General features: G+C 38.7%; 1 protein-coding gene across 2 annotated transcripts in view; it reads left to right on the forward strand.

Annotated features, from left to right (window-relative positions):
* The window catches only part of USP40 (ubiquitin specific peptidase 40), a 92907-nt gene that overhangs the window by 43198 nt on the left and 35525 nt on the right, over window positions 1-14184 (forward strand). For both annotated transcript variants that reach the window (XM_068544196.1, XM_068544194.1), the window contains exons 17-21: window positions 2550-2673; window positions 4078-4135; window positions 11390-11443; window positions 12204-12292; window positions 13607-13693. In XM_068544196.1, the coding sequence (XP_068400297.1) occupies window positions 2550-2673; window positions 4078-4135; window positions 11390-11443; window positions 12204-12292; window positions 13607-13693 (412 nt within the window). The remainder of the gene's footprint in view (window positions 1-2549; window positions 2674-4077; window positions 4136-11389; window positions 11444-12203; window positions 12293-13606; window positions 13694-14184) is intronic.

Raw genomic sequence — 14184 nt, forward strand, 5'->3', positions numbered from 1 at the left:
AAGAGAACTCTTTTTGAACTGATTTTAGTTACAGTGCTATGTCTTAGAACTCTAAAGCTTTATGTTAATAATGATGAGAGTTAAATGTTTCTCTTTATTTCTAGACATTGTGTTCTATATATTGTAAATAGGAATGTTCGTGGTTAGGCAACCTGGAGAAAAATGATATTGTAATGTGATTTTTTTTTTTTGGTAAATGTGGTAACTGAGTAATACAGGTATAGGCTAGACATAGTGTAGATTAGTTGGCAGTAAAGCAGAATCTTATCAAATAATTCTGATTAGCACTCATTATAAGATGGAGGGCACATTCTCACAGAGAAAGTTCCTAAAATTTTTCATGAGGAAGGTATTATCACAGCTAAATTTGTCTGTCTTGTCGCAAGAATCTCAGAAGGCAATTCAGTTTTTTGTTATAATCCTTTTTATGATGCTTGAGATCCTCCCAGCTGCCCAGGTGAGGCAGTTGCTTGGGGAGTTGCAGCCTTGGTTCCTGTAAGTCACACGCGAAGCTCAGGAGTGCTTCCTCTCCTCGTTTGTGTTACCCATGTCTGTGCCAGTACGTCTCTGTGGCCAGCATTATCATACCCTGTAACCCCCCCGACTTCCATACACTGAAGACTTCGGGTTATGACCAGTGAATCCGTTCCCTGCTGTATCAGTGCTATGACTATACTTAGATTACAGAGGCTCTGTATTATTGTTTATTAGTGGCTGTGACATAGAGAAGCAGAGCACTTGGGAAGTGTGTTTATTTTGTATTACAGTTATCACTCTGTTTTCGACAAGTGTTTTCCAGACATTTATTTCCCTACCTTGTTTATTTAATTTAAAAGTTTATTATATATTTCTTTTTAGAAAGTAATATACATTCATTAGGACTTGGGAATTGTAGAGGTGAAGACAGGAGACCCAAAACAGCATCCCCAGACCACTCATGCAGTGTCTGTCACTGTTAGCTTTCTGAGCTCGAATAATTGGGTTTTTGTTTTGAAAGGTTTTTTTCTTATTAATTTATTATTATTTTTTATATGTATGTTTTTTGGCTGCATTGGGTCTTTGTTGCTGTGCGCGGGCTTCCTCTAGTTGCGGCGAGCGGGGGCTACTCTTCATTGCGGTGCACGGGCTTCTCACTGTGGTGGCTTCTCTTGTTGTGGAGAACGGGCTCTAGGCGCGCGGGCTTCAGTAGTTGTGGCTCTCAAGCTCTAGAGCGCAGGCTCAGTATTTGTGGCGCACGGGCTTATTAGTTCCTCCGCGGCATGTGGGATCTTCCCGGACCAGGGCTTGAACCCACGTCCCCTGCATTGGCAGGCGGATTCTCAACCACTGTGCCACCAGGGAAGTCCGGTTTTTTTCTTTTTAAACATAATAGTGATGATTTTGTAGGTAAATAGTTACATCCTGCTTTCCCCGCATGTTTGAAGGCTCTTCATAAACCTCATTTCATGGCTGCATAATAACCTGTGTTGATGTTATAGGTTACCTGACTGCTCCTGTGTGAGGAGTGGGTAGGGACAAGGCCTTGAGGGCCAGCTGCCTGGCTTTGTTTCCAGCTTTATCGCTTAATAGTAGTGTGACCGTGGGCAAGTTACATCATCTCTCTGCTCAATTTCTTCTTCTGTAAAATGAGCATAATAATTAGTACCAGCTTCATACAGTTGTAAGGATTGAAAGAGTTAAGAGCTGACAAGTGTTTACACACAGTAAGTGCTAAATAGTTTAGCTAGCATCCTTGTTATCGTCCAGTTTTTCATTATTTTAAGGTGGTCTTCAGGGAACGTCTTTGTCCATAAAACTTTGCTCTATTTAAGATTGCTAACTCAAGGTGGAGTCCCAGAGTGGAATAACTGAAATGAAGAGTAGAATTGTGTTTTAGGGCTCTGCTGCGCACTCCCAGAGAGGACTTCCGCTAGCCCGCTCAGTGCCTCTGTGTGAATTAGTAAGAAGTCGCTCCTTCCTCAAGAACCTTTACTGTTATCTGTAGGGAAATCTTGTTAGAACAAGACACTCCACTGCCATCTGCTATCATAAAATTTTTTAAAACCTCTATAATAAAAATACAAACATACAGTGTATATGATGTGAATGATATCCATTAGATGTGGTGCTTTTATTCTGCGTCAGTCTGCACGGCTGTGCATGCTGTCCTGCTGTTAAGCTACTCAAGTCTATGGGTGGGCTTCTGGTGTAGGTACTCTTTTAAAGCTCCCCTAGTGATTGCAGCGTGCAGGTGGACGTTAACAACTGATTGTTCAATTACAACAGTTCCCTTTGAAAAATGTGGCAACAAATTATTTGTATAAATCAAAGAATATTTGGAATCATGAATATAGACTCTGTGGAATACTGTCTTAACACTACCCTAAAAAGATAGTGAACTTTCAAAAACCCAACTCAGTAGAACTTGGTCACCTTTAATTAGTCACATTAAGTGACACATGCAGAATTTTGGAAGCGGTGCCTAAAGAAAAGCATGAATTTTCCAATCCTCTCTGATCCATAAAAGGGCTGTGTAAAGACACATTTTTTAAATGTCTTTTTACCTACAGTTTGTTGACCAAACAAGGGAAATGGATCACCAGTGTGAATGAGATTGACTGGCTCCAAGTTAAAAATTTATGCCAATTAGACTCTGAAGAAGAGCAAGTTAAAATATCAGCAACTCTTAACACAGTGAGTAGAATATTAAGTGTGGTTGACAGTTTTTAGTTAATACAATTTTATTTAGAAAGCAATACCTTAATCTTTCAGAACAGTTGTCTCAGTAAACTTCTAAATCTTAAGAAATCACCTTTTTATTTGTAACATTTGATTATTGCTTATTTACCTTTGTTAGCCCTTGGCATATTTCAAGCAAATATATGCCTTTTTTTCCCTCCAAAGCCTAGAATTAGAATGTGGGAGTTACCTTTTTAATTAGTTCATGGAATCTTCTGACTTTGATAACTGTGAAATGCTATTTTCAAGAGTCTTTTCTATATTTTTAAAACAAGGTATATATGTTTTGGTTTTGTGTTCTTTGGTGTTTGGGTTTTTTGAAGTTTATCTTAAATTGCTCTACAGTATACTCTGTGCTCTGTATAAAGCCAGTTGCTCTTCAAAGGGATTTTTTTCAGTTTTCCATTTAAGACTATTATACTGGTTTCCTTAAACATTATTTCAGGAAACATCTTTTTATATTTATGTAGTCTCCATTTATTAAGTTTTTCTGTAACTTTATTTTAAAAACTTAGAATGTTTTCTTTTATATAAAATTATAGTTTCTTAAGGTTTGTTTGCACATTAGTGGGAACAGTATAAGGTCAATGCCCCAAAGCTCAGGAGACCTACCGCCCTGACCCCGAATGGGAGGCTGGTGCAGTCCTTGATTACTGCAGGCTCTGTTCCTTCTTGGCACAGTGGGGGGCACAGCGGGGGGACACCAGTGGGGAAGTAGAGTCAATGATCTCTGTCGTCAGCTTTACCCCTAAATTTCCACGATTTTATGCCCTAGAGGCAATTAGCCTAAATTTTAAAAAGAAAAGGAAACACAATCTAAAATAATTTAAGTAGAAATTTTAAATAGTACCCTTGGATTAGTACATTTTTATATTATTAATGCTTGTTAATTATTAGTACAGTTTTATATTATATTATTAATGAAGATGTGGGGTCTTCCCAGACCAGGGATCGAACCCATGTCCCCTGCACTGGCCCTGAATTCATCATTCTTAACATAAAGAAACCTATAGTTTCTTTTATTTGCTATCATCAGAAAGCTTAACTGTTTGTCAACTTTTGCCTTTCGCTACTATTATGTCTTTAGTTTTCTAAAGTTTTCTGTAGGTGGCCTTTCCATTCCAATTATTATCAATTTGGTGAAAACTTAACCAAGATCTAAGTTTTTGCCTTTGACTCTGTAGAAGAGAGAAGAGAATTTCAGGGATGGAAAAGAATTTTTTTCAAGTAGGCAAAAACTGCTAAATGTAAGGTAGTTAATAAGTCAACCTGTATATGCACACACTGACAGTCTTCATTTTCTTCTCCTCCCATTGTTTTTAACTTATACACAGTCATTAGTTTATTTCTCTATTTTAGGTGGTGTTTGATATTCGAATTAAAGCCGTAAAGGAATTAAAATTAATGAAGGAACTAGGTAATCATTTATGTTTGCTTTTGGTTTTTTGGTTTAATTTAGTTTTGTTTTGATTTTTAATTGAAAAAAAATATGGGAGAGTTCAAAAAAATAATTTAGGGAAAACTCACATATCTACCCAAAATGGACCACCCAAAATGGACAAATGTTAACATCTTGCCATGTGTTTGTTTTCGCCTCAAACATTACAAATAAAGTCCTCTATGTTCTCCTCAGACCTATCCTCCCTCCCCAGATGCAACCAGTATATCTGATTTGGGTGTGTATCTAGTTCGTGCATTCACATTGTACTATATATATTATACCTCTCTCTATATATGTATGTGTGTATATTGTATTTTTACATTTATGTAAATTCTATCTTAATGAATATAACATTCCACAAACACACTGTTCACTCGGCATTAAGTTTTCTTTTACAGCTTTATTGAGGTATAATTTACATATCATAAAACATCCATTTTAAGCATAATTCAGTGATTATTAGTAAATGTATAAGGTCGTACAGCCATCACAGCAATCCAGTTTTAGAACAGTTCCATCACTCCAAAAAGATCTCTTGTTCCCATTTACATACCAAGCCCCTGACAGCCATTCATCTGCTTTCTGTTTCTTTTGACTTGCTTTTCTGGTCATTTCATGTAAATGAAAGCATGTAATGTGTAGTCTCTTGTGTCTGGCTTCTTTCACTCAGTGTATCATTTTTGAGATTCATCCATGATTTAGCATGTTTCAGTAGTTTGTTCCTTTTTATTGCTGACTGGATAAAAAGGAATATATTGTACGGCTTGTATGGATATATCACATTTTGTTGGTTCATTACCAGTTGATGGACATTTGGATTGTTTCCACTTTGGGGCTTTTATGACTGATTCTGCTATAAGCATTATGTCTTTGTATAGATCTGTGTTTTCAATTCTCCTGGGTAGATGTACAGAATTGGAATTGCTGGGTCATATGGCAAAGTTATGTTTAACTTTATAAGAAACTGCTGTACTATTTTCCAAAGTGGCTGAATCATTTACGTACCCACTGGCAATGTATCAGGGTTGCAGTTTCTTCACATCCTTGCCAATATTTATAATTGTCTTTTTTTTTTTAATTTTATTTATTTTTGGCTGTGTTGGGTCTTCGTTGCTGCGCACAGCCTTTCTCTAGTTGCGGCGAGCGCGGGCTTCTCATTGCAGTGGCTTCTCTTGTTGCGGAGCACGGGCTCTAGGCATGCGGGCTTCAGTAGTTGTGGCACGTGGGCTCAGTAGTTGTCACTCGCAGGCTCTAGAGCGCAGGCTCAGTAGTTGTGGTGCACGGGCTTAGTTGCTCCGCGGCATGTGGGATCTTCCCGGACCAGGGCTTGAACCCGTGTCCCATGCATTGGCAGGTGGATTCCTAACCACTTTGCCACCAGGGAAGTCCTATAATTGTCTTTTTGATTGTAGCCATTTTAGTGAACATGAGTTGGTATCTCCTGTGTTTAACTGCATTTTCCTGATGCAGTGATGGTGAACACTATTGATGTGCTTATCATCTACTTGTATACTCTGAGGATCCTATTAAAACTACTAGAATTAATAAGTGAGTTTAACAAGAACTCAAAATCAATATATAAAAATCCATATATGTTTACTAGCAACAAAAAAATGCAAAATTAAATTAAGAAAACATTTATAATAGCATAAACTATCATGAAATACTTGGGGGTAGATTTAACAAGATATGTGCAAGGCCTGTACACTGGAAACTAGAAAACATTGCCATGAAAAATAAAAGGAGACCCAAATAAATTAAATGATGTACCATATTCTTGGATCAGAAGACACAGTACTGTTTGGTAATTGCAATCATTGTTGCTTTTGTTGTGGTCATCCATTTACAATGCTTGGTGTCTATTTATCTCTTGTAAAAATAAAATACAGTGTGTGTGTGTGAAAAAAAAAATGTAAACAGTGCTTGATAGGATAATGAGATTAGAGATGGTCTTTTAAATTTTTCATTGTTATGCTAATACAATACCTTTATAAAACCTAAAAATCTTGAAACAAACAAAAAAAAATAAAATAAAAAAAAAAAGAAGACAGTACTATTAAGAGGCTAATTCTCTCAAAATTCATTTGTACATTCAGTGCATTCTCACTCAAAATTCTGGCAGGTTTTTTTTTTTTTTTTTTTTGGTAGAAATTGACAAGCTGATTCTTAAATTTATGTGGAAATGCAAAGAACCTAAAGTATCTGTAACAATTTTAGAGGAAATAAAGAAAAAAGTTGGAAGAGTTACACCATCTGATTTCAAGACTTACTCTGAAACTATAGAAATCAAGACAGTGTGTGTAGTCATGAGGGTAGACACATGGAGCAGAGTTCAGCACGTGTGGCCTACAACCTGCTTCTGCACAGCCAGTGAGCTTAGAATAGTTTTTACATTTTTTAAGGGCTCTTTTAAGAAGAAGAATGTGCAACAGAGATCATATGTGGAAATGTTCCAAAGTATTTACAACAGAACTACATTGAAAAGCCAGAAATAGATGCAAACATATTTAGTCAGTTGACTTTCAACAGAAGTGCCAAGGTATTTCCATGGGGAAAGATACTATTTCAGCATACAGTGCTGGACCAATTGGATATCAATAGATGCAAAAATGAACCTCCACCTTTGCCTTACATCATGTAAAAAATGAACTCAAAATGGATCATAGGACTTGCCTGGTGGCGCAGTGGTTAAGAATCCACCTGCCAATGCAGGAGACACGGGTTCAACCCCTGGTCCGGGAAGATCCCACATGCCGCAGAGCAACTAAGCCCGGGGGGCACAACTACTAAGTCTGTGCTCTAGAGCCTGTGCTCCACAACAAGAGAAGCCACTGCAATGAGAAGCCCGTGTACTGCAACAAAGAGTAGCCCCCGCTTGCCGCAACTAGGGAAGGCCCGTGCGAAGCAACGAAGACCCAACACAGCCAAAAATAAATTAAATAAATATTTTTTTTAAAAAATGGATCATAGACTTAAATGTTAAAACCTAAAACTATAAAACTTCTGGGAGAAAACATAGAAAATCTCTGTTACTTTTACCATAAGGAAGACATTTTTTTAAAGATAGGACTTAGAAAGTACAAACCATGAAGGGAAAAGCAAATTGGACTACTACAAAATTTAAAAGGCATTTGAAAAGGCAGGCCACAAACTGAGAGAAAAAATTTATAAAACATGTATTTGACAATAGACTTGCATCCGGGATATATAAAAAATACTTATAACCTAATCAGAAGACAACCCAAATTGGGAAGCCACTTTACAAAAGAAAATCTACCTGTGAACTCCCAATAAGCACAGGAGAAGATGCTCAGTATCATTAGCCAACAAACTAAAACCGTAATGATGCATCACTGCACGCTTAGTAGAATGATTAAAATTTTAAATGCTGACAAAACTAAGTGATATCAAAGATGTGGAGCAACTGGGACTGCCGTGTATTGCTGGTGGGAGTGTAAAATGATACAGTCACTTTGGTAAGGAGTTAGCTTATTTCCTGTGAATTTAAACATTCACTTATCAATTCTCCTGGATTTTTATCCAAGAAAAATTAAAACATGTATGCTTACAAATACTGTATGTAAATGTTCATAACCAAAAATGGGAAACAATCCAAATGTCAGTGAGCAGGTGAACAAATTGTGGTGTATCCATACAATGGGATACTATTCATCAATAAAAGAAGTAAACTACCACCCCATGCAAAACATGGGTGAATCTCAAAGACATCATGCCAAGCAAAAGAAGCTAGTCACAAAAGAGTAATACTCTTAGGATTCCACTTATCGATGTGAAATTGTCAAAAAAGAAAACCTAAGCTGTAGTTACAGAGGCAGATCAGAATTAGGGGATGGGGGATTGACTACGGAGTGGCATGAGGGAATTCGGGGGGTGATGCAACTTATATCTCAATTTGCTGGTGGTTACCGAGTGTTTTCATCGACCTCTTTTAAACTGTGCGCTTAAACTGGATGTGTTTTATTATAAGTAAATTATACCTCAATAAAGTTACCTGAGAATATATGGTTTATTAAAATGAATAGTTTGTTGTCTTCCCATGTCACAGATCTCCTTTCTTCCACTCCTTCTTCCCTCCGAACTATTGTTTACATAGCAAGTGGTCTTAAACGTAGGTGAATCAGATCATGTCACCCTCTGCTCAAAGCCCTGTTGTGCTCTTTGTACTTTGTAGTGGATTGCCTGTGGGCTCCTAGCCTACGGGAACCTGCTTTGTCTGACCACTGCCTAACTAACCTCCTTGCAGTCCACTCATCTGCTTATTCACAGCACACTTCCCATGCTGACTTTGTGGAGTTTCTGGTCACAGGCTCTCTTCCACCCCCGAGACTTCTCTTTTATTTTTTAAAGCAGAGGGAGGTTTTTTGTTTTTTTGTTTTTACATATTTATTTTTGGCTGTGTTGGGTCTTTGTTTCTGTTCGTGGGCTTTCTCTAGTTGTGGAGAGTGGGGGCTGCCCTTCACTGTGGTGGCTTCCCTTGTTACGGAGCTCGGGCTCTAGGTGCACAGGCTTCAGTAGTTGTGGCTCCCGGGCTCTAGAGCTCAGGCTCGGTAGCTGTGGCGCACGGGCTTAGTTCCTCCGCAGCATGTGGGATCTTCCCGGACCAGGGATCAAACCCATGTCCCCCGCATCGGCAGGTGGATTCTTAACCACTGCGCCACCAGGGAAGCCCCCCTGAGACTTCTTAGTCTTGTAATCTTTTTGAACTCTGTTCCCTTTACTCTTCATCTGCTAACTTTAGTCACTTATTTGGTCTCAGCTGAAATGTTATTTCCGTCATCCCTGGCTACACAATCTCAGTTAATCTATCATACTCTAACGCCCTGTCCTTCCCTTCGTAGCACTTACACTGTAACTACCTGTGTTTTGTGTTATGAATGTCCACCTCTCCCATTAGATGAGGCTCTTTGCGGGCAGAGTCCATGGCGGTTTTTCTTAATGTCAGCTTCTAGGACAGTGCCTGGCACATAGAAGATACATGGCATTTGTTGCATGAAAGTGAAAATTTTTTTAAATCAGTATTTTAAGTTAGCATTTTTTAAATTGAAGGACTCTTTTACATAAGCTGTTTCAGTTGTCAAGCCGTTTGTATTAGAATTCTATGCTGGCTTCACATTACTGTAGTATAAGGGCTAGAACTCAGGAGTCTCAAAGAGATTCTGTTCTGTTCAGATAAAGTTAGAACTTCTAAGGCCCATGGCATTCATTCCTGCCCTCTCAGAAGCCTCCACCCCTTTGAATTCCCCCACTTCATATGCAACTTGGTAAGAATTCTGTTTGGAATTAAAACCTAATATACTTCTTCCCACAAAGCAGGAGTCTTTGCATCCTCAAAAACAGGGCATACTGGCCCTAATCCATTTACTAACTAAGCATAAGAATCACCTAACTTATTTTAAATCTAGGCAGTCTCTGCGCAGTTCTGATACACATGAATTTCAGTTACCACCGTTCATCTGTTACCCAGCAGCATGGTTCAAATTTCAGCTGCCACCGGGTATTAACTGAGTAATTGCATAAAGTACAAACTTTGCTACTAGCTCTTTAGTCTACAGATCACTGTGAAATAACATGTACATCATGATCAATGACCAGTTACTTCACTCTTTAAAGCGTATCAGTAATTGGTCAGTGCATAGCTGCTATTAATTTCACCACATAGACAACAAAATGTGTAGCTTATTGCCTCCTTTTCTCCCAGTGGTAAACTCAGGTGACATTTTACAAGAATGGATAATCGAATTAGCCAACAATGGTGAAAGTGCAGGAAGGAAACAAAAGTATATGGGACTTCCCTTGTGGCGCAGTGGTTAAGAATTTGCCTGCCAATGCAGGGGACATGGGTTCGAGCCCTGGTCCGGGAAGATCCCACATGCCACGGAGCAACTAAGCCCGTGCGCCACAACTACTGAGCCTGCGCTCTAGGGCCCGAGAGCCACAACTACTGAAGCCCATGCGCCTAGAGCGCGTGCTCCGCAACAAGAGAAGCCACCGCAATGAGAAGCCCACGAGTAGAGTAACCCCCGCTACTCTACGAAGAGTAGCCCCCGCTCACCGCAACTAGAGAAAGTTGCACGCAGCCACAAAGACCCAACACAGCCAAAAAATAAATAAATAAATTTATTAAAAAGAGAGAGAGAGAAACAAAAGTATATGGAGCTGTAGAAGAAATAGCTGGCTGTGGGAATGCTGGCACTGCTGTCATTTGAGAGAATCCAGATGTGCAGCCAGAGAAACTTAATGAACATAAACTCACAGGAGTGAGGAAAGTGGTTGTGACGAAAAGTATATGAAGATATCCCAGAGGAGTCGACGCTGGCAGAAAAACTTCATGTTAAAGGAGCTCTTGTAGATATTTCATGAAATTGAAAGTATAAAACATAAAATACTGGAAGCTGATCCAAACTTAGAGTATCATTAGGGGCTAGAGAAGATGGTCACCCTGTACTGCAAGCTCTACGAGACAAAAGCAATCCCTGTTTCAACTATTCTTGTGTTTTTTACAAAGAAAACATTTTAATTCTCAGTGTCTGTAGTTTTTTTTTTTTATCTTATTATTTTTGGCTGTGTTGGGTCTTGGTTGCTGCACACGGGCTTTCTCTAGTTGTGCCGAGCAGGGGCTGCTCTTCGTTGCGGTGCGTGGGCTTCTCACTGCGGTGGCTTCTCTTGTTGCGGAGCACAGGCTCTAGGCACGCGGGCTTCAGTAGTTGCAGCATGTGGGCTCAGTAGTTGTGGCTTGCGGGCTCTAGAGCGCAGGCTCAGTAGTTGTGGCGCGTGGGCTTAGTTGCTCTGGGATCTTCCCAGCCCAGGGCTTGAACCCATGTCCCCTGCATTGGCAGGCGGATCCTTAACCACTGCACCACCAGGGAAGCCCCCTGTAGTGTTTTAAATTACAGTAAATATTAGTTTGCTATTTTTTTATTTCACTGTACATGTGTAACTGACAGTTTTTAATGTTTTGGCAAAAAATTTTAAAGGTCACGGTATAATCATAATTTTTTTTAAGATTTCTGTGCACAGTTTCAACTTGCACAGGCATTCTTACGGTCCTGCACTGCTGTGCAAAGGGAAGACTGCCTGTACGTGGTTTTTTGTTGTTGGGTTTTTTTGCTTGTTTTTTTGGTTTTTTAGCTTCCTGCTAATTAGCACAGTATAGCATCTCTCTTTGGTTTTCTTTGTTTGCTGCACTAACCAGCATCTTTTTATTTATAGCCGAGGACAGCTGTTTGAGGCCTATTGATAGAAACGGGAAGCTTCTTTGTCCAGGTAAATCTTTTTGGTAGCCTTCAAAAGCTGACACCTACTCATGCCACCTATCTTTCTCAACACTTTTACCTTAAACAGTGACTTCCAATACCTAATATTCTTAAGTTACCTTTTAGAAACTGGTTTATAGAACAGACTTTCATCCAGGTGTCTTCCTTGTGAATTACAGAAAGTCTTAACCAAAAATCAAACACTTCTGTTTTCTAAAGGAAAACACCTGTCTTTCTGATTAGCTGACGTGCATTTTAGTCATGGTTTTGCCCTAGTTGTATCTTTCTAGATTTATTATCAAAGTTTTTTCTTTGTTTTGCTAATTTTACCGTGATACCAGTTATCACAGTAACCAGAGTCTTGGTTCTTACCTCTGTAACGCATCTTGTCATTAGACTTAATTTACTCTTTTGATGTAGTCACCATAGCAGCTTTAAACTTGGAAGAAGCTAGTCCATCATGCATGAATCAATTCAGAATATTACATAATCCATGCAGACAACAGCTCTCTTTTGTTAAGTATGAATCTAGAACATTCATAGCTGCCTCTTATTTCTTAGCATTGCTGTACAGATAACAAGAGTATACGTTCTAGAGTGAGAAAATCTAAGATCAAACATAACTGTATATAATCCTTTTGCCTGGAGTATAACTCAGTTTTTTTCTTTCTTAACATTCTTGATTTACAAAGAAAGGCTGATTTCAGTGTATTAGTTTGCCCAAAGGTAGGAATTAATAACATTTACCATGTTATCAAAATTCTTTTTAGTGCCAGACAATTATACTCTGAAGGAAGCAGAAGTGAAGATGGGGAGTTCATTGGGACTGTGTCCTGGAAAAGCACCAACTTCCTCTCAGGTAAAAGGAGATCACCTGACAGACCCAAACCAACCTTACCATGATCAGAAGTTCTTAATTGTATGATTCATTCCTTAACTACTGCAGTAATACTGTTTTTCTTAAAATTTTTCTTTTCCTTAAATGATACCTTTTATTTAGGAATACATCCATATAGTTCTCTGTGTTTAAGTCAAAAATACGATGTCAAAGTATATTCATAAGGTGGTTTTCCTGTGAAAATTTTGTGTTTAAGGGAGATCTTTAAAGTTGAGTGGCCACCAGTTTCAACCACCATAATTCATAAATTCTAAAATGTACCCTTTTTCTCCTACATTTTAACATCTGTGAGATTAAGATGCGTCTTACAGTCAGTGGCATCCTGCACTGTAGCTGATGCTATGCTTCCTTTCTTAGTGGTACATAAAATAATGAGTAACAACTGGCAGCATTTTAGATTTAATGAAATAAAGTATACTGATTTTGAACTTAATTACTCCTTGCAATAATATAATAGACTCACAGCAGATTTTTCTTTATCGGTATTCATTTTATTTATAAAATACTATCAGGATGACCTTTGCCTAGAACCCTACCTACTTAATAAACTTTCATTATAGTCCAAAAGCCGTAGTGATGTCCTTATTGTTAAGACTGTATCACGGTAAGCTAAACTCATATCAGGATCCCCATGGCTCCTAGATCCCTGATATGGAATTAATCCACTTCATTATTTTCCCAACTACCTCCCTTTAATTTGTTCTTCCCCAAACTCTAACAAATAGTAGTGCATGACAAGATCATAGGAGAAAAAACATGACAAGTGTGGCTGAGTTAGGAGAAAAAACATGACAAGTGTGGTTGAGTTAGAAAGGAAAAATAGGGCTGTAAAGAACTGAATTGACGAGATCAGATTTACATTTTTCCTGTGGGTTCCAGGGAGTTAAAGTATATGGGACCTCTGGACAGAAAGTAAGGTCACAAACTAATGACTCAGAAAAAACACAGTTAATGGTCATAGTGTATAGTAATTGCAAATCTCTTTGAGGAATGACTGAGAGAGAGATGGAGATCATACTAGAATAAATAATGTCTGTGAGAGATGTTTCTTAGGAGTAAAAACATTGGTGATAAAGAATCTTACATTTCTAGGTAGTCAAGATTATTGTTTAAATTGTAACTTTAAAATACCCAACATAGACTAGTTTTTACATAATTTGAGATTTCTATTAAAGTTTTATGACCATTGGCTTTTCGGTTTTGGAAATAAATAATATATTTATAGAATTTTGAAATTCAAATTAAATTGCATTTATACCTCTATCTTCATCTTAGCTGTTCCTGTTTTTCGCTGTGGGAAGCGATGTTCAGCCTGGGACAGAGATGGATATCATAGTAGAAGAAACAATATCTGTGAGAGATGTAAGGAATTTTACTTTGGGTGGCCGGGGTCTGTGGGTGTTTGGCATGGGGAGCAGTGGTAACCTGTGTTAGGATTTTGAGATCCTAAGGGTAGGGTTTACATAATATCCTTTAAAGAATTCTGTGTATTCACTAAAAGAATAGTTTGGATTGCTTGAAAGGTGGTGAGCCAGCTATGGTTTTAAAAATAAGATTATTGGGCTTCCCCGGTGGCGCAGTGGTTGGGAATCTGCCTGCCAATGCAGGGGACATGGGTTCGAGCCCTGGTCTGGGAAGATCCCACATGCCGCGGAGCAACTAGCCCCGTGAGCCACAATTACTGAGCCTGCGCGTCTGGAGCCTGTGCTCCGCAACAAGAGAGGCCGTGATAATGAGAGGCCCGCGCACCGCAATGAGGAGTGGCCCCCACTTGCCGCAACTAGAGAAAGCCCTCGCACAGAAACAAAGACCCAACACAGCCAAAAAAAAATAAATAAATAAATAATTTTTTT

Source organism: Eschrichtius robustus, chromosome 5, assembly GCF_028021215.1.
Source record: "Eschrichtius robustus isolate mEscRob2 chromosome 5, mEscRob2.pri, whole genome shotgun sequence".
Lineage (NCBI taxonomy): Eukaryota > Metazoa > Chordata > Mammalia > Artiodactyla > Eschrichtiidae > Eschrichtius > Eschrichtius robustus.